The sequence below is a fragment of the Myxine glutinosa genome, chromosome 13 (genome assembly GCF_964187855.1).
Source record: "Myxine glutinosa chromosome 13, kmMyxGlut1.1, whole genome shotgun sequence".
NCBI classification, from domain to species: domain Eukaryota; kingdom Metazoa; phylum Chordata; class Myxini; order Myxiniformes; family Myxinidae; genus Myxine; species Myxine glutinosa.
The window spans coordinates 104,309,075-104,336,096 of record NC_136273.1 but is presented as its reverse complement, the minus strand read 5'-3'; the positions used below and the strand labels follow the sequence as shown (position 1 = coordinate 104,336,096).

The following is a 27,022-nucleotide window of genomic DNA, read 5'->3' as shown; positions in this document are numbered from 1 at the left end:
TGCCCTTTAATTGACCTCGGCACCGGAGGCATTATGTTGTTTTAAAAAAATATATTTTAAGGAGTGTTGTCCGTCTGTCTGTGCATCCGTGCGTGATGATTTTGTTCCCACGATAACTTGAAAAACAATGAAGGGATTTTTCTTACCAAACTTGGTACAAGAATGTACGATGAGGCAAAGATGAACTGATACGATTTTGTGGTCACAGGTCGTGTAACATTTATCTGAAAGTAGCAGATTTTTTCGTTATTGCGATATCTTGTAAACTGCTAAAGGGATTTTGACAAAACCTGGTACAAGTAAGTACTATGACGTAAAGGAACCACATTTAGAGGCCATTTTTCCCCGCAGAGTGGGGGTTGGCCTTTTCCGGGCACCGTGGTCCCCTTTTTGAAGCAATGTTTTATGGCCGGATGCCCTTCCTGCCGCCAACCCTGTGAATCGCCTCTTACGACACACAGGGAATTACCATTGAACTGGTACTCAATTTGCCGACCTCGGAAGGATGACAGGCTGAGTCAACCCCCCTGGTGTTAATTCAGCGATCGACCGGGATTCAAACCCAGGATCCTAGGATCCCAAACCGGCACCCTAACCGCTAAGCCAACACCAGGCTTCATGACGTAAACATGAACTAATAATATTTTGGGGCTTAAGGTCATGTGACCTTTAGTTGAAAGCCGCAGATTTTCGTTACCGTGATAACACAAGTGTTGGATAACCATTGGGTTGGGAGGGTTATATATTCAATACGGGTGGGAGTAGACTGCGTTTGGGGAGCAGGTGTGTAAGGAAAGGGAAAGGTTTTTGGGAGAACTAGGGCATGCCCGTACTATATATATGCCCGTACTATATATCTATCTAAAATTATATCCCCCCCCTCTATTTACATGAAATGGTTTGGTCCATTCGCAACGCCAAAGCGAACGGCGAACGGCTTGCGAGTACAGTGACAATCCCCCCCCTCTATTTACATGAAATGGTTTGGTCCATTCGCAACGACCACAGAACCCCCCCCCCTCTATTTACAGGAAATGGTTTGGTCCATTCGCAACGCCAAAGCGAACGGCGAACGGCTAAATCGCCATAGCTCGGTAACTACTTGTCCGATTAATTTCAAACCTTGAAAAGGCACATCCTCGGGTCCCCAGCAATATACCTGGCAAGTTTCAAGTATATCGGACCGGTAGTTGTCGAGAAATCGTTGTCGCATACACACATACACACACACATACACACAGAGATTAATGGAATTATAGATAGACTAGGGCATGCCCGTACTATATATATGCCCGTACTATATATCTATCTAAAATTATAGATATGATATATGAGTATATGTGAGTATATGATGAGTATATGAGTATATGAGTATATTCATACTCATATGAGTATACTCATATGAGTATATGAGTATATCTAAAAATTATAGATAGATATATGAGTAAAACGATTTGGGAGAAGAGATCTCACCATCACACGTTAAAACGAATGACTGCCCAGACTCATAGCGGACCTTCTAATCATCACACGTTCGAACCACCAACCGCCCAGACTCAGAGCAGACCCTCTAACCACCACACATTTGAACCACCGACCGCCCAGACTCAGAGCGGACCCTCTAACCACCACACGTTCGAACCACCGACTGCCCAGACTCAGAGCGGACCCTCTAATCATCACACGTTCGAACCACCGACCGCCCAGACTCAGAGCGGACCCTCTAACCACCACACGTTCGAACCACCGACTGCCCAGACTCAGAGCAGACCCTCTAATCATCACACGTTCGAACCACCGACTGCCCAGACTCAGAGCGGACCCTCTAACCACCACACGGTCGAAGCACCGACTGCCCAGACTCAGAGCAGACCCTCTAACCACCACACTTTCAAACCACCGCCCGCCCAGACTCAGAACAGACCCTCTAACCACCACACGTTCAAACCACCGACCGCCGCGACTCGGAGCGGACCCTCTAACCACCACACTTTGGAACCACCGACCGCTCAGACTCAGAGCGGACGAACCACCGACTGCCTAGACTCAGAGCGGACCCTCTAACCACCACACGTTCAAATCACCGACCGCTCAGACTCAGAGCGGACCCTCTAACCACCACACATTTGAACCACCGACCGCCCAGACTCATAGCGGACCCTCCAATCATCACACCCCCGAGTTGTGCTCAGTAAATTATCAGGTTGATACCGCTCGGTGTGTTAAAACTCTTCTGGATGGAAGTCACAGAGAAGAAACCCAAAATGTGTTTGAAGTGAATGAGTCAAATCTTTACCTGAAAGTATCAGATTTTTCTTGCACTCGTTTCTTCTTTGTCCTTTTATAGCATCAACTTTGCTTTGGTTCTTTTGCACTGGCAGCAATAAACAAGGGGCCATCATTTATCGTTACTAAAGCAGGGAGAGAATTTAATTCCACGCAGCCTTCGTGTTACGTTTACAGGGCAACACACAGGGCAATTGTAACGATTTCAAGGAGAAGAGACGTCACTGGTGATGTACATAATATAATAATATTTATTGTCCTGTATCCAGGGAAATTCCTCTTTGATGACACCATAAGTTGAAAACATCATGAAGTAGAACAGCACTTGGTACAGTTTACATGAAACAAAAACAAATGGCCTCGTTATTGTCACTTACCCAACTTATCCAAGTTTTGCCATAAGTGGTCCAACACTTTTTGTGCTATATATTGTTTTTGGCCCAATCACTCAATGGTGAAGAATCATTAGGACAGTTAATTCTCGTATCCAGGTCTGGATCTCGTATCCAAAGGAGAACATCAGTCCAGCACCATCATCTTAACATCCGTATACAATACATCATGAGCTACCAAGTTCACTACACAAAACTCTTTGGAGCTTTGCCATAGGGCCGCGGAAACCATGTACATGCGCCGAGTGGCCGGAACAGTGGGCCATCCGTGTCTTCCGACAAGAGCCCGGCTGACATAGCTTCACTGCTCCCGGTGTCGATCAAAGCGTCCGCTGCTTCGCCGTTAATCACCACAGAACCGCAACCCCAGTGTCAGGAGCCGCCCTCGATGCGCGCGTGCCCGCGAGCGTCGTTCGCCTGGCCTTGGTCGATCGACAGACTTTGGCAAAGTGTCCCTTCTTCCCACAACCTTTGCACAGTGCGTCTCGAACAGGACATTGGGTCCTCGGGTGTCGGCGATTCCCCGCAAAAAACAACATTTGGCCGCAGCCGGAGTCGCCGCGGCAGTGGCAATCGGACTGCTCTCAGCGTCCGGACTCTCGCCGAGGGGATCCTGGCGAGTGGCAGCCCACACGGCACCCCGCTCAGCGTCCGGAATCTCGCCGAGGGGATCCTGGCAAGTGGCAGCCCACACGGCACCCCGCTCAGCGTCCGGACTCTCGCCGAGGGGATCCTGGCAAGTGGCAGCCCACACGGCAGCTCGCTCAGCGTCCGGACTCTCGCCGAGGGGATCCTGGCGAGTGGCAGCCCACACGGCACCCCGCTCAGCGTCCGGACTCTCGCCGAGGGGATCCCGGCAAGTGGCAGCCCAGAGCCCACGCGGCAGCTCGCTCAGCGTCCGGACTCTCGCCGAGGGGATCCCGGCAAGTGGCAGCCCACACGGCAGCTCGCTCAGCGACGGAAAAACCGCTTCCGAGCGTTTCTCGGCAGTCGCGGCGCTCGCCGTCAGATATCGACGTCTGTACGACTTAGATCGGACCTGGGCCAGTTGCAGAACTCTGGCCTGTTCGTACGCAACCTGAAGGGTCGTAGCCTCGTCTCGAGCAGTCGCTGACGAATAGCAGGCGATCGGAGACCGGTAACGAAGGCGTCTCGCATTAAGTCATCGGTGCCCTCGATGGCCGTCCGAGCCAGCACCCCGCAGTCCTTGCCGAGTTGTCGTAACACTTGCGTAAACTGCTCCAATGTCTCGGCCGGTTCTTGCCAGCGTGTCGCGCGCATATGTCGGGTCTAGATAGCGCTTCGTGGTTTGCATAGAGCGCTCGCAGGACCGTTACAGAATCCTCATAGGTGTCACAGTGGGACAAATAGTCAAAGACAGTGTTGGACACGTTGCAAATGAGGAAGTTCAACTTCTGTCGGTCTGTGGCGTCGGGTACGGCGTCCATGTAGAGTTCTAAAGACCGTGTCCAGTGCGTCCGTTGGCTCCCAGAATCGCTCACATTCGGGTCTCCGTTAAACCTCTCTGCTTTGACAAGTTTGTCCATGGCACTTGGGTGTCGAGAAGATTTCAATAAATTGTTGTAAAATCAAGTCGAGACCTCTTTCCCAGATACGAGGCTTTATTGAAATCTATCTCCACTTACCCTATAACACAAAATAAAAGACTATCATTAGAACTACAAAAAAAGAACGAAATTGCATTCCCAACTCATCTGTAAGCAAGCAAGTGACAATGAACATTCCCATCTTACCTGACGAGTGTCCGCTCACAGAATACAGAAATGCAGCGAAACCCCACCTCCTCCACCTCCTCCACCTCCTCCACCTCCTTCCTACTTCATTCCATTATATATCAACTCCTCAAGTATCAGCCCACAACCGAATCTTCTTCATATTTCATCACACGGATCTTCCCCAAAATTGAATGGATTCTTCCCTGTCACACGCCCAACCTGTCCACCAAGTTTCGTCCGAATCCGTCCACAACCTTTTGAAATATTGTGCTACATATTTTTTTAGCCTCATCACTCAATGGTGAAGAATGAACGAAGAAATTCAAAAAATCACTTCCACCTTAAACACTTATTTCTCGACAATGTGATGATTAGAGGGTCTACTCTGGGATAGCTATGGTTACAGTATGGTCCAGTGAGGCCAAATATGGTTACAGTATGGTCCAGTGAGGCCAAATATGGTTACAGTATGGTCCAATGAGGCCAAATATGGTTATAGTATGGTCCAGTAAGTCCAAATATGGTTACAGTATGGTCCAGTGAGGCCAAATATGGTTACAGTATGGTCCGGTGAGGCCAAATATGGTTACAGTATGGTCCGGTGAGGCCAAATATGGTTACAGTATGGTCCGGTGAGGCCAAATATGGTTACAGTATGGTCCGGTGAGGCCAAATATGGTTACAGTATGGTCCGGTGAGGCCAAATATGGTTACAGTATGGTCCGGTGAGGCCAAATATGGTTACAGTATGGTCCGGTGAGGCCAAATATGGTTACAGTATGGTCCGGTGAGGCCAAATATGGTTACAGTATGGTCCGGTGAGGCCAAATATGGTTACAGTATGGTCCGGTGAGGCCAAATATGGTTACAGTATGGTCCGGTGAGGCCAAATATGGTTACAGTATGGTCCGGTGAGGCCAAATATGGTTACAGTATGGTCCGGTGAGGCCAAATATGGTTACAGTATGGTCCGGTGAGGCCAAATATGGTTACAGTATGGTCCGGTGAGGCCAAATATGGTTACAGTATGGTCCGGTGAGGCCAAATATGGTTACAGTATGGTCCAGTGAGACCAAATATGGTTACAGTATGGTCCAGTGAGGCCAAATATGGTTACAGTATGGTCCAGTGAGGCCAAATATGGTTACAGTATGGTCCAGTGAGGCCAAATATGGTTACAGTATGGTCCAGTGAGGCCAAATATGGTTACAGTATGGTCCAGTGAGACCAAATATGGTTACAGTATGGTCCAGTGAGGCCAAATATGGTTACAGTATGGTCCAGTGAGGCCAAATATGGTTACAGTATGGTCCAGTGAGGCCAAATATGGTTACAGTATGGTCCAGTGAGGCCAAATATGGTTACAGTATGGTCCAGTGAGACCAAATATGGTTACAGTATGGTCCAGTGAGGCCAAATATGGTTACAGTATGGTCCAGTGAGGCCAAATATGGTTACAGTATGGTCCAGTGAGGCCAAATATGGTTACAGTATGGTCCAGTGAGGCCAAATATGGTTACAGTATGGTCCAGTGAGGCCAAATATGGTTACAGTATGGTCCAGTGAGGCCAAATATGGTTACAGTATGGTCCAGTGAGGCCAAATATGGTTACAGTATGGTCCAGTGAGGCCAAATATGGTTACAGTATGGTCCAGTGAGGCCAAATATGGTTACAGTATGGTCCAGTGAGGCCAAATATGGTTACAGTATGGTCCAGTGAGGCCAAATATGGTTACAGTATGGTCCAGTGAGGCCAAATATGGTTACAGTATGGTCCAGTGAGGCCAAATATGGTTACAGTATGGTCCAGTGAGGCCAAATATGGTTACAGTATGGTCCAGTGAGGCCAAATATGGTTACAGTATATCACAATTTTTTTAAGTGTGTTTACGAAGAAAGTATCACTTTGTGAAGATATCGCCAGTTTAAGTTACCCACCAAAGCAGGGCCGACATGAGCACGCTGGGTTGCTATAAAATGAATGAGGAGATGGCAGTAGGCGAGTTATCACCGGCACCATGTGGCCAAATCCAAATTCCTGCCCTCAGTGTTCGCCGTTAGTCCTGGCAAACCGGTTCGTGAAAAGGTTCCCGGCTGACCCCACAATAAAAGTTGTATAATATCGTGGGTTGAGGAAGAAGAAGAATACTAAAAATAAGACGGTGGCGGGAAGAAGAAGAAGATAGCGGGGACAGCGCTGTGTTGCAGAACCAATTTAGTATCGACGTCCAATCACAGCGCGGCGGAAACCGAATCCATAGCAACGCCGGACAAACCGGAAATAATATTCATCTCTTACGGAATTTCAACCGACGATTCGTCCTGATTGAAATCGAGATGAAAACATTGTTTTTTATGACGTAATCCTGATTTGTCCGTCTTCTTGAGCAGACGACCTGGGTGAGACATCACACCTGGCACACGAACAAAGTGGAGTGAAGGTGACGGTGTAAAGTGGAGTGAAGGTGACGGTGTGGAGTGGAGTGAAGGTGACGGTATGGAGTGAAGGTGACGGTGTAAAGTGGAGTGAAGGTGACGGTGTAAAGTGGAGTGAAGGTGACGGTGTAAAGTGGAGTGAAGGTGACGGTGTAAAGTAGAGTGAAGGTGACGGTGTAAAGTAGAGTGAAGGTGACGGTGTAAAGTGGAGTGAAGGTGACGGTGTAAAGTAGAGTGACGGTGTAAAGTGGAGTGAAGGTGACGGTGTAAAGTGGAGTGAAGGTGACGGTGTAAAGTGGAGTGAAGGTGACGGTGTAAAGTGGAGTGAAGGTGACGGTGTAAAGTGGGGTGACGGTGTAAGGTGGAGTGAAGGTGACGGTGTAAAGTGGGGTGAAGGTGACGGTGTAAGGTGGAGTGACGGTGTAAAGTGGAGTGAAGGTGACGGTGTAAAGTGGAGTGAAGGTGACGGTGTAAAGTGGGGTGAAGGTGACGGTGTAAAGTGGGGTGAAGGTGACGGTGTAAAGTGGAGTGAAGGTGACGGTGTAAAGTGGGGTGACGGTGTAAAGTGGGGTGAAGGTGACGGTGTAAAGTGGGGTGAAGGTGACGGTGTAAGGTGGAGTGAAGGTGACGGTGTAAAGTGGAGTGAAGGTGACGGTGTAAAGTGGAGTGAAGGTGACGGTGTAAAGTGGGGTGAAGGTGACGGTGTAAAGTGGAGTGAAGGTGACGGTGTAAAGTGGAGTGAAGGTGACGGTGTAAAGTGGAGTGAAGGTGACGGTGTAAAGTGGAGTGAAGGTGACGGTGTAAAGTGGAGTGAAGGTGACGGTGTAAAGTGGAGTGAAGGTGACGGTGTAATTGATTTTCAAACGCTGAGAACATGTGTATAACGTTCCCTCCCCACCACCCGACCCTAACTACCTGTTACTCTCATCTTGTTCTTGATCGACGTTCATCACGTATCAGTCTTGGATTCCATAATGTCGGAAAGCAGAAGTTTCATCCCAAGATTTGTGCGGCCGAGCAGGACAATTCCAAAGATCTTAAACGCCAAGAATCCCACCTGCCGAACAAAGACTGCTGAAACCATCGGTGGTAACTACAAGTACAAGACCTTGGTTATCTTATACTATGGTTAACTTGAACTGTTTCCGTTTTTTAAAAGAGATAGAGTGACATTCCAACGTTACGTTTATTCACACACACACACACACACAAACACACACACACACACAAACACACATACATACACACACACACATACACACACAAACACACACACACACACAAACACACACACACATACAAACACACAAACACATACATACACACAAACACACATACAAACACACGCACACAAACACACACACATTCAAACACGTACAAACACACATACAAACACACACACAAACAAACACATACATACACACATACAAACACACAGACGAGCTTGATCGAAGGCTTCCTGGAAAGTCAGAGTTTCATTTCAAAGTCAGAGTTTCATTTTCCAGCCTTGTCGGATGTGCGGCGATTTGCTTCCGTTTATGATTTGATTCGCATCCCGCGAGGAGGTGTCTACAAAATACCTCATTCCTGGGCTTGGCGTAGAGTGCTTGAAGTACCTGGATCGCCTCCTCGTACGTCAGACATCGGGTGATATGATCGTAGATGGGTGTTGTTGGAGTGCGGACAGCTTGTGTGCGTGGTGTTCCTTGATAGAGTTAGGTAGCTCGAGAAAATGCGATGCCAATGAAGCATCAGTTGAGCCAGAGTGCAGTTTGGCTCAACGTCCAATTCCTATGGGATGCTGGGTCGACGGGTCGTCCATCAATGTGTACGTCATCCATCACATCAGTGTGTACATCACCCATCAATGTGTACGTCATCCATCAATGTGTACATCACCCATCAATCTGTACGTCACCCATCAATGTGTACGTCACCCATCAATGTGTACGTCATCCATCAATGTGTACGTCACCCATCAATGTGTACATCACCCATCAATGTGTACGTCACCCATCAATGTGTACGTCACCCATCAATGAGTACGTCACCCATCAATGTTTACGTCACCCATCAATGTGTACGTCACCCATCAATGAGTACGTCACCCATCAATGTATGCATCATCCATTGGGAAGACGTTAGACTGGATAACCCGTTGCCAGCACCGGTTGTTCGTGGACCTTAAATATACCATGGTGTCTGTCCAGAAGAGTAGGTGAGTTATCACCGGCACCCTGAACAAATTTCAAATTGCTGCCCAAATCGCGAACATCAGGTCTGACGAGCCGGTTTGTGAAAGACTTGGACCAAAAACGTTCCACTGGCCAATCGCACAAGAGGGCAGCATAATTATTGGGTAAAATGCCAGGGGCATGGAAAAGCCCCTTTATTATGAGGGTTTTATATGGGATGTCCCATGTGGCAAAGTCGAGAAAAGAATGGACATTCCACAGCTTGTAGAAAATGCCAAACAATACAAAATAAATGGCATTCAAAAAATCTCGTGTGCATGCTGGACTACCCTTGTGTTCTTAGGAGGAACCAAGGAATGCTCCAGAAAAGTTCATATTATGCGCCAATTTGATTCATACACCTGGATGGAAAAGTAAATGTAGTTTATTTGCCAGATGTAGGGTGCCCCTTTGTAGTAGATTTATTATTGTAATAGTGGTATTAGTGGTAATAGTGGGAGTAGTAGAAGTAGTAGTAGTGGTAGTCGTAGTAGTAGTAGTAGTGGTGGTCGTAGTAGTAGTAGTAGTGGTCGTCATAGTGGTGGTGGTAGTAGTAGTAGTAGTAGTTGTAGTAGTGGTGGTGGTGGTGGTGGTGGTGGTAGTAGTAGTAGTAGTAGTGGTATTAGTGGTAGTAATTGTAGTGGTGGTGGTAGTAGTGGTAGTAGTAGTAGTCGTAGTGGTGGTGGTAGTAGTAGTAGTAGTAGTAGTAGTTGTAGTAGTAGTGGTGGTGGTGGTAGTAGTAGTAGTAGTGGTAGTAATTGTAGTGGTAGTAGTAGTGGTGGTGGTAGTAGTAGTAGTCGTAGTAGTAGTAGTAGTAGTAGTGGTGGTCGTCGTAGTAGTAGTAGTGGTCGTCGTAGTGGTGGTGGTAGTAGTAGTAGTGGTAATAGTAGTAGTAGTAGTTGTAGTAGTAGTAGTGGTGGTGGTGGTGGTAGTAGTAGTAGTAGTGGTATTAGTGGTAGTAATTGTAGTGGTAGTAGTAGTGGTTTGCTGTAAGTAGTGGTAGTATGTTTGCTGTAAGTAGTGGTAGTAGTAGTGGTAGTAGTAGTGGTGGTGGTAGTAGTGGTAGTAGTGGTAGTCATGCTTTTGTTGGAAAGGCCTTAGAGGTTTGTGCTCAAAGCTCAGGAAAGCTAAGGCAAAGATAAGTTTCCTTTTCGCCTAACTTCCTCATCCCTGCAACTCCATGGTTTGAACTTCAGTCGACAAGGTGGAGCATTTGAAAGAGAAAGCACCACCAAGACTGATGGACAGGTAAATGTCCCCAGGATGGAGTATCAGCCCAGAGGGGAGAGCAGTACCCCATGAAGCTGAGGATGAAAGCGGATATACCTGGAAATGGGGAAACATCACACCTGGAATTCAAAGACTAACAACAATGCATTTTCCCATTCCCGAACCCTCAGACAACGTGTAAAGGTATTCCTTCACACAGACTATAGGAATAAGTATATCCGGATTCCTGAAGTGCACATGAATGTGCTCCCACGGGTACTTTTTCTCACAACAATATGATGTTGTATTGCGTTGTGGTTTATTCTCTACAACGTGTAATTGGCGCACGTGTGTGAAGCAAAAGCAGGTTCGCTCTGTCTGTCTGTCTGTCTGTAAACATCAACTCGTCATCGAGGAACAACTTGATTTCAATCGAATGTTATATTTTGAACACAAATCAGAAAACGAACCCGCAGTTTATCAGGAATTCGGCTCTTCAGGTAGCGCATGCAAAGAGAGGAGTGACATCATTTCTTTCACCTGTCTACCTGGCTGGCCTGCCTTTAGTTTAGCAGTTTTTGGACAAAATATCAGAGCATTTTACATCACCCCGACCATTCACATTTGCTGCTCACAGACTTCACCCACGTTCTTGTTACTCGGGATTGTGCTTGGTAAGGTGTTCTATGGACTCTTTAGTTGTTCAGGTAATTATAACCTGTGTCAAACAGCAACATTGCAGCCGTGAGGGTGTTAACAACTGTAAAGGAACACTGTTGCCATGGTTCCACACTATGCATTTTGTTTAAATGACATAAACATGGAATTGTGATTTCATTTAACAATTTGCATTTGATTATAAATAGTTATAAAACAAATTAATAATCTTCGTTGTTATCGCCGAGTCTTGGTGAACAGTAACTGCCCATTGCACCTGGCCAGGTGAGAATGAGAGGCGACATAAACCATCAAAAGCAGAAGTCACAGGGCCAGCCAACGCACTTCAGAAGAAGACCTTGGATGGCGACAGACTGTTGGAGATCACAAGGAAAGCGGATCAGGAAACAGCAGCGAAAGAGAGGACCATCCGACAAAGACTTCAGGGTGAACTCCAGACCAAGACAGACATGGTAAATGTGCTCAAGATCCCAAATTAGTCTTGAGTTATCATGATTCTGACAATTATTGGTCATCAACATGCACATGATGTTTACTGTGAGCTCTAATATTTGCTGTAAGCTCAAATGTTTGCTGTAAGCTCTAATGTTTACTGTAAGATCGAATGTTTGCTGTAAGCTCTAATGTTTGCTGTAAGATCTGTTTGCTGTAAGATCGAATGTTTGCTGTAAGCTCTGTTTACTGTAAGCTCTAATGTTTGCTGTAAGATCGAATGTTTACTGTAGGATCTAATGTTTACTGTAAGCTCTAATGTTTACTGTAAGCTCTAATGTTTGCTGTAAGATCGAATGTTTGCTGTAAGATCTAATGTTTACTGTAAGCTCTAATGTTTGCTGTAAGCTCTAATGTTTGCTGTAAGATCGAATGTTTGCTGTAAGCTCTAATGTTTGCTGTAAGCTCTAATGTTTGCTGTAAGATCTGTTTACTGTAAGCTCTAATGTTTGCTGTAAGATCGAATGTTTACTGTAGGATCTAATGTTTACTGTAAGCTCTAATGTTTGCTGTAAGCTCTAATGTTTGCTGTAAGATCGAATGTTTGCTGTAAGCTCTAATGTTTGCTGTAAGCTCTAATGTTTGCTGTAAGCTCTGTTTACTGTAAGCTCTAATGTTTGCTGTAAGATCGAATGTTTACTGTAGGATCTAATATTTACTGTAAGCTCTAATGTTTGCTGTAAGCTCTAATGTTTGCTGTAAGATCGAATGTTTGCTGTAAGCTCTAATGTTTGCTGTAAGATCTGTTTGCTGTAAGATCGAATGTTTGCTGTAAGCTCTGTTTACTGTAAGCTCTAATGTTTGCTGTAAGATCGAATGTTTACTGTAGGATCTAATGTTTACTGTAGGATCTAATGTTTACTGTAAGCTATAATGTTTGCTGTAAGATCAAATGTTTGCTGTAAGATCTAATGTTTGCTGTAAGATCTAATGTTTGCTGTAAGATCTAATGTTTGCTGTAGGATCTAATGTTTGCTGTAAGATCTAATGTTTGCTGTAAGATCTAATGTTTGCTGTAGGATCTAATGTTTGCTGTAAGATCTAATGTTTGCTGTAAGATCTAATGTTTGCTGTAAGATCTAATGTTTACTGTAAGATCTAAAGTTTGCTGTAAGATCTAATGTTTGCTGTAAGATCTAATGTTTGCTGTAGGATCTAATGTTTGCTGTAAGATCTAATGTTTGCTGTAAGATATAATGTTTGCTGTAAGATCTAATGTTTGCTGTAGGATCTAATGTTTGCTGTAAGATCTAATGTTTGCTGTAAGATCTAATGTTTGCTGTAGGATCTAATGTTTGCTGTAAGATCTAATGTTTGCTGTAAGATCTAATGTTTGCTGTAAGATCTAATGTTTACTGTAGGATCTAATGTTTGCTGTAAGATCTAATGTTTGCTGTAAGATCTAATGTTTGCTGTAAGATCGAATGTTTGCGGTAAGCTCAAATGTTTGCTGTAAGCTCTAATGTTTACTGTAAGCTCTAATGTTTACTGTAAGCTCTAATGTTTACTGTAAGCTCTAATGTTTGCTGTAAGATCTAATGTTTACTGTAAGCTCTAATGTTTACTGTAAGCTCTGTTTGCTGTAAGATCGAATGTTTGCTGTAAGATCGAATGTTTGCTGTAAGATCTAATGTTTGCTGTAAGATCTAATGTTTGCTGTAAGATCTAATGTTTGCTGTAAGATCTAATGTTTGCTGTAAGATCTAATGTTTGCTGTAAGATCTAATGTTTGCTGTAAGCTAAAATGTTTGCTGTAAGCTCAAATGTTTGCTGTAAGATCTAATGTTTGCTGTAAGATCTAATGTTTGCTGTAAGATCTAATGTTTGCTGTAAGCTCAAATGTTTGCTGTAAGCTCAAATGTTTGCTGTAAGCTCAAATGTTTGCTGTAAGCTCTGTTTGCTGTAAGATCGAATGTTTGCTGTAAGATCTAATGTTTGCTGTAAGATCTAATGTTTGCTGTAAGATCTAATGTTTGCTGTAAGATCTAATGTTTGCTGTAAGCTCAAATGTTTGCTGTGAGCTCAAATGTTTGCTGTAAGCTCAAATGTTTGCTGTAAGCTCTGTTTGCTGTAAGCTCTGTTTGATGTAAGGTCGAATGTTTGCTGTAAGCTCTAATGTTTGCAGTAAGCTCAAATGTTTGCTGTAAGCTCAAATGTTTGCTGTAAGCTCAAATGTTTGCTGTAAGCTCTGTTTGCTGTAAGCTCTGTTTGCGGTAAGCTCAAATGTTTGTTGTAAGCTCTGTTTGCTGTAAGCTCAAATGTTTGCGGTAAGCTCAAATGTTTGCTGTAAGCTCTAATGCTTGCTGTAAGCTCAAATGTTTGCTGTAAGCTATAATGTTTGCTGTAAGATCGAATGTTTGCGGTAAGCTCAAATGTTTGCTGTAAGCTCTAATGTTTGCTGTAAGCTCAAATGTTTGCTGTAAGCTCAAATGTTTGCTGTAAGTTCAAATGCTGTAAGCTCAAATGTTTGCTGTAAGCTCTAATGTTTGCTGTAAGCTCTAATGTTTGCTGTAAGCTCAAATGTTTGCTGTAAGCTCAAATGTTTGCTGTAAGCTATAATGTTTGCTGTAAGATCGAATGTTTGCGGTAAGCTCAAATGTTTGCTGTAAGCTCTGTTTGCTGTAAGCTCAAATGTTTACTGTAAGCTCTAATGTTTGCTGTAAGATCGAATGTTTGCTGTGGCTGTAATGTTTGCTCTAAGCTCAAATGTTTACTGTAAGCTCAAATGTTTGCTGTAAGATCGAATGTTTGCTGTAAGCTCAAATGTTTGCTGTAAGATCGAATGTTTGCTGTAAGCTCTAATGTTTGCTCTAAGCTCAAATGTTTACTGTAAGCTCAAATGTTTACTGTAAGCTCAAATGTTTGCTGTAAGCTGTGTTTGCTGTAAGCTCAAATGTTTGCTGTAAGCTATAATGTTTGCTGTAAGATCAAATGTTTGCTGTAAGCTCAAATGTTTGCTGTAAGCTCAAATGTTTGCTGTAAGCTCAAATGTTTACTGTAAGCTCTAATGTTTGCTGTAAGATCGAATGTTTGCTGTAAGATCGAATGTTTGCTGTGGCTGTAATGTTTGCTCTAAGCTCAAATGTTTACTGTAAGCTCAAATGTTTGCTGTAAGATCGAATGTTTGCTGTAAGCTCAAATGTTTGCTGTAAGATCGAATGTTTGCTGTAAGCTCTAATGTTTGCTCTAAGCTCAAATGTTTACTGTAAGCTCAAATGTTTACTGTAAGCTCAAATGTTTGCTGTAAGATCGAATGTTTGCTGTAAGATCGAATGTTTGCTGTAAGCTCTAATGTTTGCTGTAAGATCTAATGTTTGCTGTAAGCTCTAATGTTTGCTGTAAGATCTAATGTTTGCTGTAAGCTCAAATGTTTGCTGTAAGCTCAAATGTTTGCTGTAAGCTCTAATGTTTGCTGTAAGCTCTGTTTGATGTAAGGTCGAATGTTTGCTGTAAGATCTAATGTTTGCTGTAAGATCTAATGTTTGCTGTAAGCTCAAATGTTTGCTGTAAGCTCTAATGTTTGCTGTAAGCTCAAATGTTTACTGTAAGATCGAATGTTTGCGATAAGATTGAATGTTTGCTGTAAGCTCAAATGTTTACTGTAAACTCTAATGCTTGCTGCAAGATCTAATGTTTGCTGTGAACTCGAATGTTTGCTGTAAGATCGAATGTTTGCTGTAAGCTCTAATGTTTGCTCTAAGCTCAAATGTTTACTGTAAGCTCAAATGTTTGCTGTAAGCTCAAATGTTTGCTGTAAGATCGAATGTTTGCTGTAAGCTCTAATGTTTGCTGTAAGATCTAATGTTTGCTGTATGCTCTGTTTGCTGTAAGCTCCAGTGCTTGCTGTAAGCTCTGTTTGCTGTAAGCTCGAATGTTTCCTGTACGCTCTAATGTTTGCTGTAAGATGCAATGTTTGCTGGAAGCTCTGTTAGCTGTAAGATCTCATGTTTACTGTAGGCTCTAATGTTTGCTGTGAGATCTAATGTTTACTGTAGGATCGAATGCTTGGTGTAAGCTCTAATGATTGGTGTACGCTCTAATACTTGGTGTACGCTCTCATGCTTGATGTACGCTCTCATGCTTGGTGTACGCTCTAATGATTGGTGTACGCTCTGATGATTCGTGTAAGCTCCAATGCTTGGTGTAAGCTCTAATGCTTGGTGTATGCTCTAATGCTTTGTGTAAGCTATAATGTTTGGTGTAAGCTCTGTTTGGTGTAAGCTCTAATGCTTGGTGTACGCCCTAATGCTCGGTGTAAGCTCTAATGCTTGGTGTACGCTCTCATACTCGGTGTAAGCTCTAATGTTTGGTGTAAGCTCTAATGTTTGGTGTAAACTCTAATGTTTGGTGTAAGCTCTAATGCTTGGTGTACGCTCTAATACTCGGTGTAAGCTCTGTTTGGTCTAAGCTATAATGTTTGGTGTAAGCTCTAATGTTTGGTGTAAGCTCTAATGCTTGGTGTACGCCCTAATGCTCGGTGTAAGCTCTAATGCTTGGTGTACGCTCTCATATTCGGTGTAAGCTCTAATGTTTGGTGTAAGCTCTAATGCTTGGTGTACGCTCTCATGCTTGGTGTAAGCTCTAATGCTTGGTGTACGCCCTAATGCTCGGTGTAAGCTCTAATGCTTGGTGTACGCTCTAATACTCGGTGTAAGCTCTAATGTTTGGTGTAAGCTCTAATGCTTGGTGTACGCTCTAATACTCGGTGTAAGCTCTAATGTTGGGTGTAAGCTCTAATGTTTGGTGGAAGCTCTGCTTGATGTAAGCTCTAATGATTGGTGTAAGCTCTAATGCTTTGTGTAAGCTCTGATTGGTGTACGCTCTAATGCTTGGTGTAAGGTCTAATGCTTGGTGTAACCTCTGCAATTTTCTCTGAAGCTACACACCCTATTTCAATGAAACTTGACCACAACCTTCATTACTTGTGATGTAATACAATGTTTTTTTTTCATCGAATAAGAAAATTAGCATCTAAGGGGGTGTTTGGGGGGGGGGTGGGGGTGGGGAGGGGGTTCGACCCCCTAAAATAGGTATTTTCTCTCCCCCAAAAATATACACACACAATTTTGATGAAACCTGATCACAACGTTCATCACCTGTGATGTAGCAATGTTTATTCACAGCAAAATAAAATGAGCATCTAAATGGGGCGTTCGGGGCGGGGGGAATCGATATTGATGACGTATGACAAATGAAATGATGATTGTGATAATGGTTGATTGATGAGGAAGGTGATTGTCGCAATGCAGTTGCAACGTCGGGAGGTTGAAATGGCTCAAATTTGCCACAAGCAGTACAAGCTGGAGCAGGAACTTGCCTTTCAAAAGCTTGACGCCAAGTTCCAAGCCAGGCAGCACCTCGCCTTACCGGTACTGTCCGCAACATGCATGTGTGGGATCCGTGAGCAAAATCCGCCATTCATTTTGAATCATGATTCGTGCTTTACTTTTACAAGAACTTCCTATGATTTATTATGAGCTCTGATGGAAGTTTGATGACGTTCTCATCAGATGTCATGAGGAATATTTGTAAGGATGTGAAAAGTTGAACCAATGTTGCTCTGTTCTCTTGGCTGTTCAATCGCCTTCGTGAGTCCATCCGTCACATTCCTCTGTCTGTTCCTTGAAAATGGCAACATCAGGGGCGGATGCAGGATTTTAGGTTGGGGGGGGGGGGGGGGGAGGGGAAGGGGGCCACAAAAAAATTGCATTGTATTGAAAAATATAATTTTGCCGAGCAGAGCGAGGGGAACTTTTTTTGTGGGTGTTTCTTTCTGTCATAAATTCTAAAGGCTTCTCACTCTTATTATAATAGAGCAAACATATATATAGTTATGTATGTTTGTATATTTGTGACCAAACGTCTTCTTCTTCAAATAAAAATAACACCCAAAAACACAGTCTGAGAACTCTTAATAATGTACCGTTGGGATATACGTTTTGACCCTTTAGACTGCTGAGACCCCTCAGACCTTTGATGACCCTTCAAAAACTCCAATACCCTTAATAATCCAAAGGCCCAAAACACCCGAAGACCCAAAAGACCCTTAATGATTCCGAAGACCCAAAAGAACCTTAAATACCCAAAAGACTCTTAAAGACCCCAAAGACTCAAAATAATCTGAAAACCCCAAAGATCCAGAGGACCCAAAAGACCTTTAAATATCCCAAAGACCCAAATGACCTGTAATTAATAAACGTACTCAGGTTTCAATAGTATGTAATTAATAGACATATTCAGGTTTCAATAGTATGTAATTAATAGACGTACTCAGTTTTCAATAGTATGTAATTAATAGACGTACTCAGGTTTCAATAGTATGTAATTAATTGACGTATTCAGGTTTCAATAGTATGTAATTAATAGACGTTGACCTTTGACCTTTTGACCTAAAAATAGTTGGTTTTCCAATTTATTGACTGGCTTATCAATTGGGACGACCTCTACATCTTGGTGAAGTTTCGTGATAGTCGGTTTAGAATTGTGACCTGTAGGCTGGTGACAAACAAACAAACAAGAAGACGTCATGCGGAGCACGATATTTGCAAAATCCGCCCCCCACCCCCAAGAAAAAAAATCCGTTAAATATAAATATATAACCACCTTTAGAGGCCATTTTTAGAATAATTTTTTAGAATTTTAGAATAATGAATAATTTCATTTTAGAAAGAAAAAAAATCCGTTGATACAGCAAATTGTCCATTTCATCAAGATCGAAGTTGACAATCTTGATCAAAGCTCGGATCAACGGGAAGAAAAGTGACGATTTTTCAGATGAAAAATGATGATTTTGGAAGGTTGACCTCGAGTTGACCTTTGACCTTTTGACCTAAAAATAGTTGGTTTTCCAATTTATTGACTGGCTTATCAATTGGGACGACCTCTACATCTTGGTGAAGTTTCGTGATAGTCGGTTTAGAATTGTGACCTGTAGGCTGGTGACAAACAAACAAACAAGAAGACGTCATGCGGAGCACGATATTTGCAAAATCCGCCCCCCACCCCCAAGAAAAAAAATCCGTTAAATATAAATATATAACCACCTTTAGAGGCCATTTTTAGAATAATTTTTTAGAATTTTAGAATAATGAATAATTTCATTTTAGAAAGAAAAAAAATCCGTTGATACAGCAAATTGTCCATTTCATCAAGATTGAAGTTGACAATCTTGATCAAAGCTCGGATCAACGGGAAGAAAAGTGACGATTTTTCAGATGAAAAATGATGATTTTGGAAGGTTGGCCTTGAGTTGACATTTGACCTTTTGACCTCAAAAATAGTTAGTTTCCCTATTTAGTGACTCAATGTGCAAATGCTGTTCAATTTTCAAGTTGATCGGATGAAAATTGAGGATTTAAAAAACTTTGCCTATGTTGACCTTTTGGCCTATGTTGACCTCAAAAATAGTTGGTGGTTGAATTCAGTGACCATACAACAACAACAACAACAACATGCATTTTAAAGGCCATTTTCCCTGCTAGAGCGGGGGTTAGCCTTAATAGACGTGAGTGACCATATAAGTGAGTCCATATAATATGGACTTATATGGACTTAAGTGACCATATAATATGTAAATCCTCTTAGAATTTCAAGTCAATCAATTGAAAATTGGTGATTTTAGAAAATCACCCTATGTTGACCTTTTGGCCGATGTTTACCTAAAATATAATTTGTGGTTGAATTCAGTGACCAGATATGCGAGTCCTCTTCAAATTTCATATTCAGTCCGAGTAGATATTATTAGATATTCAGTAGATATTCAGTAGATTCAGTAGATATTCAGTAGAGTAGATATTCAGTCCTCTTCAAATTTCAAGTCAATTGGATGAAAATTGAGGATTTTATAAATTTGGCCTATGTTGACCTTTTGGCCTATGTTGACCTTTTGACCCCAAAAACAATAGGCTTCTCAATTGGGACGACCGATACAACTTCGTTAAGTTTCGTGACGATCAGTTTAGAATTGTGACCAGTAGGCGGGTGACAAACAAACAAACATGCAGACAGACAGACAGAACCACCAACGCAACCGACCAATATACTTGAAAAATCTTCGATTTTGCAAATAATAAATAAAAATTTGTGTTGAGTTCTTTTTTTATTTATACGTGTTGGGTTCTGATTTTTGATTTACAGTAGATATTCAATCAGAGCACAAAATATATTTGATCGAACTCCCCCACATCCCCCCCCCCCCCCCGCCCCCATTACCTTGATTAATTTAGTGATTTAGTGACCCCATTACCATCCACCCCATCTCCCCTCCACCATTCCCCCATTCTCTCTGCCTCCACAACTCCCAATCCACAATCGCCACCACTAACCCCCACCCACCATTCCTGCCATCCCCCACCCCCACCATTCCCCCTCTCTCCCCCAGCATTCCCTCACTAACATCCCCCCCACCATACCCCCTCTATCCCCCAGCATTCCCTCACTAACCCCCACCCACCATTCCTGCCATCCCCCCCTCACCATTCCCCCTCTCTTCCCCAGCATTCCCCCACTAACCCCCACCCACCATTCCTGCCATCTCCCCCCACCACCCCCTCCCCCACCATTCCCCCTCTCTCCCCCAGCATTCCCTCACTAACCCCCACCCACCATTCCTGCCATCCCCCCACCCACCATTCCCCCTACCAGCCGCCCCCCATTCCCCCGTGACCCCCCCCCCCCCCATTTCCTTGATTAATTTAGTGATTTAGTGACCCCATTGCCATCCACCCCCCGCCCCCACAACTCCCAATCCAAAATCACCACCACTAACCCCCACCCACCATTTCCGCCCCTCCCTCCCCCACCATTCCCCCACTCACCCCCACCCACCGTCCCTCACTCCCTGAGAAAGCAGGCATGGTCCCTCTGAAGCGACGTGTGGTGAGGTGTGCGGAGCGCACCGATCCACACGAGCAGAGACAAATAACATTCGAATACACCTGAAGATAAATACTCTGGTGAAAAAACCTTTGATCAAAACTCAACATTTATTTTCATTATTTTCTCCTCATAAAAATCCAACTGACTGAAAACCAAAAATCGCATCTAATTAAATAAATGGCCCAATGATCAAAACAAATCAATTTCCTCCGAAAAGTACAACGATAATAAGTATTCGGCAAACACAGTGCGCTCTGTTTCTTCAATACCGGAGGATCTCTTGCACACCAAGAATTGGTTACACGACGTCATAACAGTGTGCTCTGTTTCTTCAATACCGGAGGATCTCTTGCACACCAAGAATTGGTTACACGACGTCATAACAGTGTGCTCTGTTTCTTCAATACCGGAGGATCTCTTGCACACCAAGGATTGGTTACATGACGTCATAACACAGTGCGCTCTTTTTCTTCAATGCCGGAGGATCTCTTGTACACCAATAATTGGTTAGATGACGTCATAACACAGTGCGCTCTGTTTCTTCAATACCGGAGGATCTCTTGCACACCAAGAATTGGTTAGATGATGTCATAACACAGTGCGCTCTGTTTCTTCAATACCGGAGGATCTCTTGCACACCAAGAATTGGTTACATGACGTCATAACACAGTGCGCTCTGTTTCTTCAATGCTGGAGGATCTCTTGCACACCAAGAATTGGTTACATGACGTCATAACACAGTGCGCTCTGTTTCTTCAATGCCGGAGGATCTCTTGCACACCAAGAATTGGTTACATGACGTCATAACACAGTGCGCTCTGTTTCTTCAATACCGGAGGATCTCTTGCACACCAAGAATTGGTTACACGACGTCATAACAGTGTGCTCTGTTTCTTCAATACCGGAGGATCTCTTGCACACCAAGAATTGGTTACATGACGTCATAACACAGTGCGCTCTTTTTCTTCAATGCCGGAGGATCTCTTGTACACCAAGAATTGGTTAGATGACGTCATAACACAGTGCGCTCTGTTTCTTCAACACCGGAGGATCTCTTGCACACCAAGAATTGGTTAGATGATGTCATAACACAGTGCGCTCTGTTTCTTCAATACCGGAGGATCTCTTGCACACCAAGAATTGGTTATATGACGTCATAACACAGTGCGCTCTGTTTCTTCAATGCCGGAGGATCTCTTGCACACCAAGAATTGGTTACATGACGTCATAACACAGTGCGCTCTGTTTCTTCAATGCAGGAGGATCTCTTGCACACCAAGAATTGGTTACATGACGTCATAACACAGTGCGCTCTGTTTCTTCAATACCGGAGGATCTCTTGCACACCAAGAATTGGTTAGATGATGTCATAACACAGTGCGCTCTGTTTCTTCAATACCGGAGGATCTCTTGTACACCAAAAATTGGTTACATGACGTCATAACACAGTGCGCTCTGTTTCTTCAATGCCGGAGGATCTCTTGCACACCAAGAATTGGTTACATGACGTCATAACACAGTGCGCTCTGTTTCTTCAATACCGGAGGATCTCTTGCACACCAAGAATTGGTTAGATGATGTCATAACACAGTGCGCTCTGTTTCTTCAATACCGGAGGATCTCTTGCACACCAAGAATTGGTTACATGACGTCATAACACAGTGCGCTCTGTTTCTTCAATACCGGAGGATCTCTTGTACACCAAGAATTGGTTACATGACGTCATAACACAGTGCGCTCTGTTTCTTCAATGCCGGAGGATCTCTTGCACACCAAGAATTGGTTACATGACGTCATAACACAGTGCGCTCTGTTTCTTCAATACCGGAGGATCTCTTGTACACCAAGAATTGGTTACATGACGTCATAACACAGTGTGCTCTGTTTCTTCAATACCGGAGGATGTCTTGTACACCAATTACATGACATGGGAGTTGGATATGTTGTGGAACATATCCAACTAATTACATGGAACTAATTACATGGGAGTTGTGGGAGATATGTTGAAGGCAGCAGGAAGTTGGGGTGTGAAGAGAATGACAGAGATCTGTAATCTGGTGGTGAAAGAAGGCCGCATTCCAGTGGATTGGGACCTGAGTACCCTCGTCCCTCTATACAAGGGGAAAGGTGACCCTCTGGAGTGTGGCTCGTACCGAGCGATAAAGTTATTGGAGCATGGAATGAAGGTATTGGAAAGGGTGTTGGAGAGGAGGATAAGGAAGAAAGTGAAGATCGACGAAATGCAGTTTGGATTTATGCCAGGAAGAGGAACGACAGACGCGCTTTTCATTGTGAGGCAGTTGCAGGAGAAGTACATGGATAAGAGGAAGAAGTTGTTTTTTGGGTTTGTTGATCTGGAGAAAGCATTCGATAGGGTTCCACGCAAAGTATTGACATGGGCATTGAGGAAGTTAGGAGTGGAGGAATGGTTGATCAGAGTAGTGATGGCAATGTACAAAAGAGCACGCACAGCTGTAAGGACGAAGGACGGGAACAGTGGTGAGTTTGAGGTGCAGGTGGGAGTGCATCAGGGGTCGGTACTAAGTCCACTACTATTTGTAGCTGTGATGGAGGTGCTGGCTCAGACCGTAAAGGAGGGTTTACCGTGGGAGTTGTTGTATGCAGATGATCTGGTGTTGATTGCGGAAAGTATGGATGGACTGAAGGAAAAGATGAACAAGTGGAAGGAATGTATGGAGACAAAAGGTCTGAAGGTGAATATCGGAAAGACAAAGGTGATGGCAAGTGGTAAAGCATGTGGTGAGGTGGAAAGAACTGGGAAGTGGCCGTGTGCTGTGTGCAGGAAGGGTGTCGGAGTGAACTCCATTCAATGTACAATGTGTGGTGAGTGGGTTCATCAAAAATGTAGTGGTCTGAGAGGGTCATTAACCAGTGTGGCAGCTACATTCAAATGTAAGGTGTGCGCAGAGGGAGCTGCAGATGGAGGAAATGTTGAGTTGGATCTTGGAGACGGCGTGAAGCTGGAAGGTGTGAAAACATTTTGCTACCTCGGAGACATGCTGAATGGAGAAGGTGGATCAGACTCGGCAACGGTTGCTCGAGTGAGATGTGCATGGAAGAAGTTTCGGGAACTGAGTGGCGTGCTGATGAGGAGGAGAGTGTCGCTGAAGCTGAAGGGAAAGGTGTATGCTGCATGTGTGAGAAGTGTTATGATTTATGGGAGCGAGACATGGGTAATGAACGTAGAGCAGCAACGAAGGCTGGAAAGGGTGGAAATGCGAATGGTTCGATGGATGTGCGGAGTATCGTTGAGAGAGAGGAAGACAAATGATGAATTGCGAAAGATGATGGGAATATTGCCTGTGATTGATGCTGTGAAGAGGAACAGGTTGAGATGGTTTGGTCATGTATTGAGGAAGGATGAAAGTGACTGGTTGAGAAGAGTGATGGAAGTTAATGTAGAAGGAAGTAGAGGACGGGGAAGACCGAGAAAGTCTTGGCTAAAGATGGTGGAAGAAGAAATGCGGGCAAGGGGGTTAACAAGGAGAGATGCAGAAAATAGGGCAAAATTGAGAAGATTGTCATGGGGACCGCAAGGCTAACCCCCGCTCTAGCAGGGAACATGGCCTTAAAATGCATGTTGTTGTTGTTGTTGTCTTGTACACCAAGAATTGGTTAGATGACGTCATAACACAGTGTGCTCTGTTTCTTCAACACCGGAGGATCTCTTGTACACCAAGAATTGGTTAGATGACGTCATAACACAGTGTGCTCTGTTTCTTCAATGCCGGAGGATCTCTTGTACACCAAGAATTGGTTAGATGACGTCATAACACAGTGTGCTCTATTTCTTCAATGCTGGAGGATCTCTTGTACAACAAGAATTGGTTACATGACGTCATAACACAGTGTGCTCTGTTTCTTCAATGCCGGAGGATCTCTTGTACACCAAGAATTGGTGACATGACGTCATAACACAGTGTGCTCTGTTTCTTCAATGCCGGAGGATCTCTTGTACACCAAGAATTGGTTACATGACGTTATAACACAGTGTGCTCTGTTTCTTCAATACCGGAGGATGTCTTGTACACCAAGAATTGGTTAGATGACGTCATAACACAATGTGCTCTGTTTCTTCAATGCCGCAGGATCTCTTGTCCACTAAGATTTGCTACGATGACGTCATAACACAGTGTGCTCTGTTTCTTCAATGCCGGATATTTCACGATCACGATGAAGGACAAAACCAACAACACGGATATCGGCCTACTCCTAATTGCACAATTCCAAGAGACTGACAAGGCTCCACCAGTTATCAGAGTTACAAAACCAAATGGTAACAGTTAAACTATTTGTTACCTTCTTTGTGCATGAACATCATGGTCATTTCAATCGGACTTTTTGAAAAAATCTGTGAATACTCTTTTGAACGTTCGCCTTTTGATGAACTAAACATTCTGCTTCCGCAATTGTTTTTGTTGTTGTGCTTTTTGTTGTTGTTGTTGTTCTTGGTGTTGATGTAAAATCAGAAATTAAAATGACAAGAACAGAAATTATACCGAAAATACTGTACCTATCTGTATGCATCTTTTTCAACAATGTCTGGTAACTAACACATCCGGGTTTTTGACATAATGTGTTGTGAAACATCAAAAACGAAAACATCATGAAACACTTTAAGCCTTTTTTAAAATGTAATTGTTGCACATTTAATGTTTACATGTTTTTAAATGCCATGAAATAGGTATACCTACCTACCTTATTACATATTGTCTTTACTGGGTAAACTTTTAGAAAAGTTCCGAGACCAATTCTTCAGTTATAAACTCCTCATTACATGTGAAACACGATCGAGACCACATCTTCAGTTATAAACGCCTCATTACATGTGAAACACGATCGAGACCACATCTTCAGTTATAAACTCCTCATTACATGTGAAACACGATCGAGACCACATCTTGGGTGATAAACACCTCATTACATGTGAAACACTATCGAGACCACATCTTCAGTTATAAACGCCTCATTACATGTGAAACACTATCGAGACCACATCTTCAGTTATAAACGCCTCATTACATGTGAAACACTATCGAGACCACATCTTGGGTGATAAACGCCTCATTACATGTGAAACACTATCGAGACCACATCTTCAGTTATAAACGCCTCATTACATGTGAAACACGATCGAGGCCACATCTTGGGTGATAAACGCCTCATTACATGTGAAACACTATCGAGACCACATCTTCAGTTATAAACGCCTCATTACATGTGAAACACGATCGAGGCCACATCTTGGGTGATAAACACCTCATTACATGTGAAACACTATCGAGACCACATCTTCAGAAATGAACGCCTCATTACATGTGAAACACTATCGAGACCACATCTTCAGTTATAAACACCTCATTACATGTGAAACACTATCGAGACCACATCTTCAGTTATAAACGCCTCATTACATGTGAAACACTATCGAGACCACATCTTCAGTTATAAACACCTCATTACATGTGAAACACTATCGAGACCACATCTTCAGTTATAAACGCCTCATTACATGTGAAACACTATCGAGACCACATCTTCGGTTATAAACACCTCATTGCATGTGAAACACTATCGAGACCACATCTTCGGTTATAAACACCTCATTGCATGTGAAACGCCATCGAGACCACATCTTCAGTTATAAACGCCTCATTACATGTGAAACGCCATCGAAACCACATCTTCAGTTATAAACACCTCATTACATGTGAAACACTATCGAGACAACATCTTCAGTTATAAACGCCTCATTACATGTGAAACGCCATCGAGACCACATCTTCAGTTATAAACGCCTCATTACATGTGAAACACGATCGAGACCACATCTTCAGTTATAAACTCCTCATTACATGTGAAACACGATCGAGACCACATCTTGGGTGATAAACACCTCATTACATGTGAAACACTATCGAGACCACATCTTCAGTTATAAACGCCTCATTACATGTGAAACACTATCGAGACCACATCTTCAGTTATAAACGCCTCATTACATGTGAAACACTATCGAGACCACATCTTGGGTGATAAACGCCTCATTACATGTGAAACACTATCGAGACCACATCTTCAGTTATAAACGCCTCATTACATGTGAAACACGATCGAGGCCACATCTTGGGTGATAAACGCCTCATTACATGTGAAACACTATCGAGACCACATCTTCAGTTATAAACGCCTCATTACATGTGAAACACGATCGAGGCCACATCTTGGGTGATAAACACCTCATTACATGTGAAACACTATCGAGACCACACCTTCAGAAATGAACGCCTCATTACATGTGAAACACTATCGAGACCACATCTTCAGTTATAAACACCTCATTACATGTGAAACACTATCGAGACCACATCTTCAGTTATAAACGCCTCATTACATGTGAAACACTATCGAGACCACATCTTCAGTTATAAACACCTCATTACATGTGAAACACTATCGAGACCACATCTTCAGTTATAAACGCCTCATTACATGTGAAACACTATCGAGACCACATCTTCGGTTATAAACACCTCATTGCATGTGAAACACTATCGAGACCACATCTTCGGTTATAAACACCTCATTGCATGTGAAACGCCATCGAGACCACATCTTCAGTTATAAACGCCTCATTACATGTGAAACGCCATCGAAACC

The 27,022-nt window shown here is 43.4% G+C and overlaps 1 protein-coding gene across 3 annotated transcripts in view; it reads left to right on the top strand.

Annotated features, from left to right (window-relative positions):
• The first annotated feature begins 6,725 nt into the window (after positions 1–6,725).
• Positions 6,726–27,022, top strand: part of LOC137439164 (uncharacterized) — a 95,899-nt gene continuing 75,602 nt past the window's right edge. For 2 of the 3 annotated variants that reach the window (XM_078767857.1, XM_078767855.1), the window contains exons 1-3: positions 7,691–7,940; positions 11,237–11,424; positions 16,714–16,833. In XM_078767857.1, the coding sequence (XP_078623983.1) occupies positions 7,826–7,940; positions 11,237–11,424; positions 16,714–16,833 (423 nt within the window). In that variant the 5' untranslated portion in view covers positions 7,691–7,825. Of the gene's footprint in view, positions 6,816–7,690; positions 7,941–11,236; positions 11,425–16,713; positions 16,834–27,022 lie in introns of those variants that run through there. The other variant, XM_078767856.1, reaches the window with a different exon arrangement.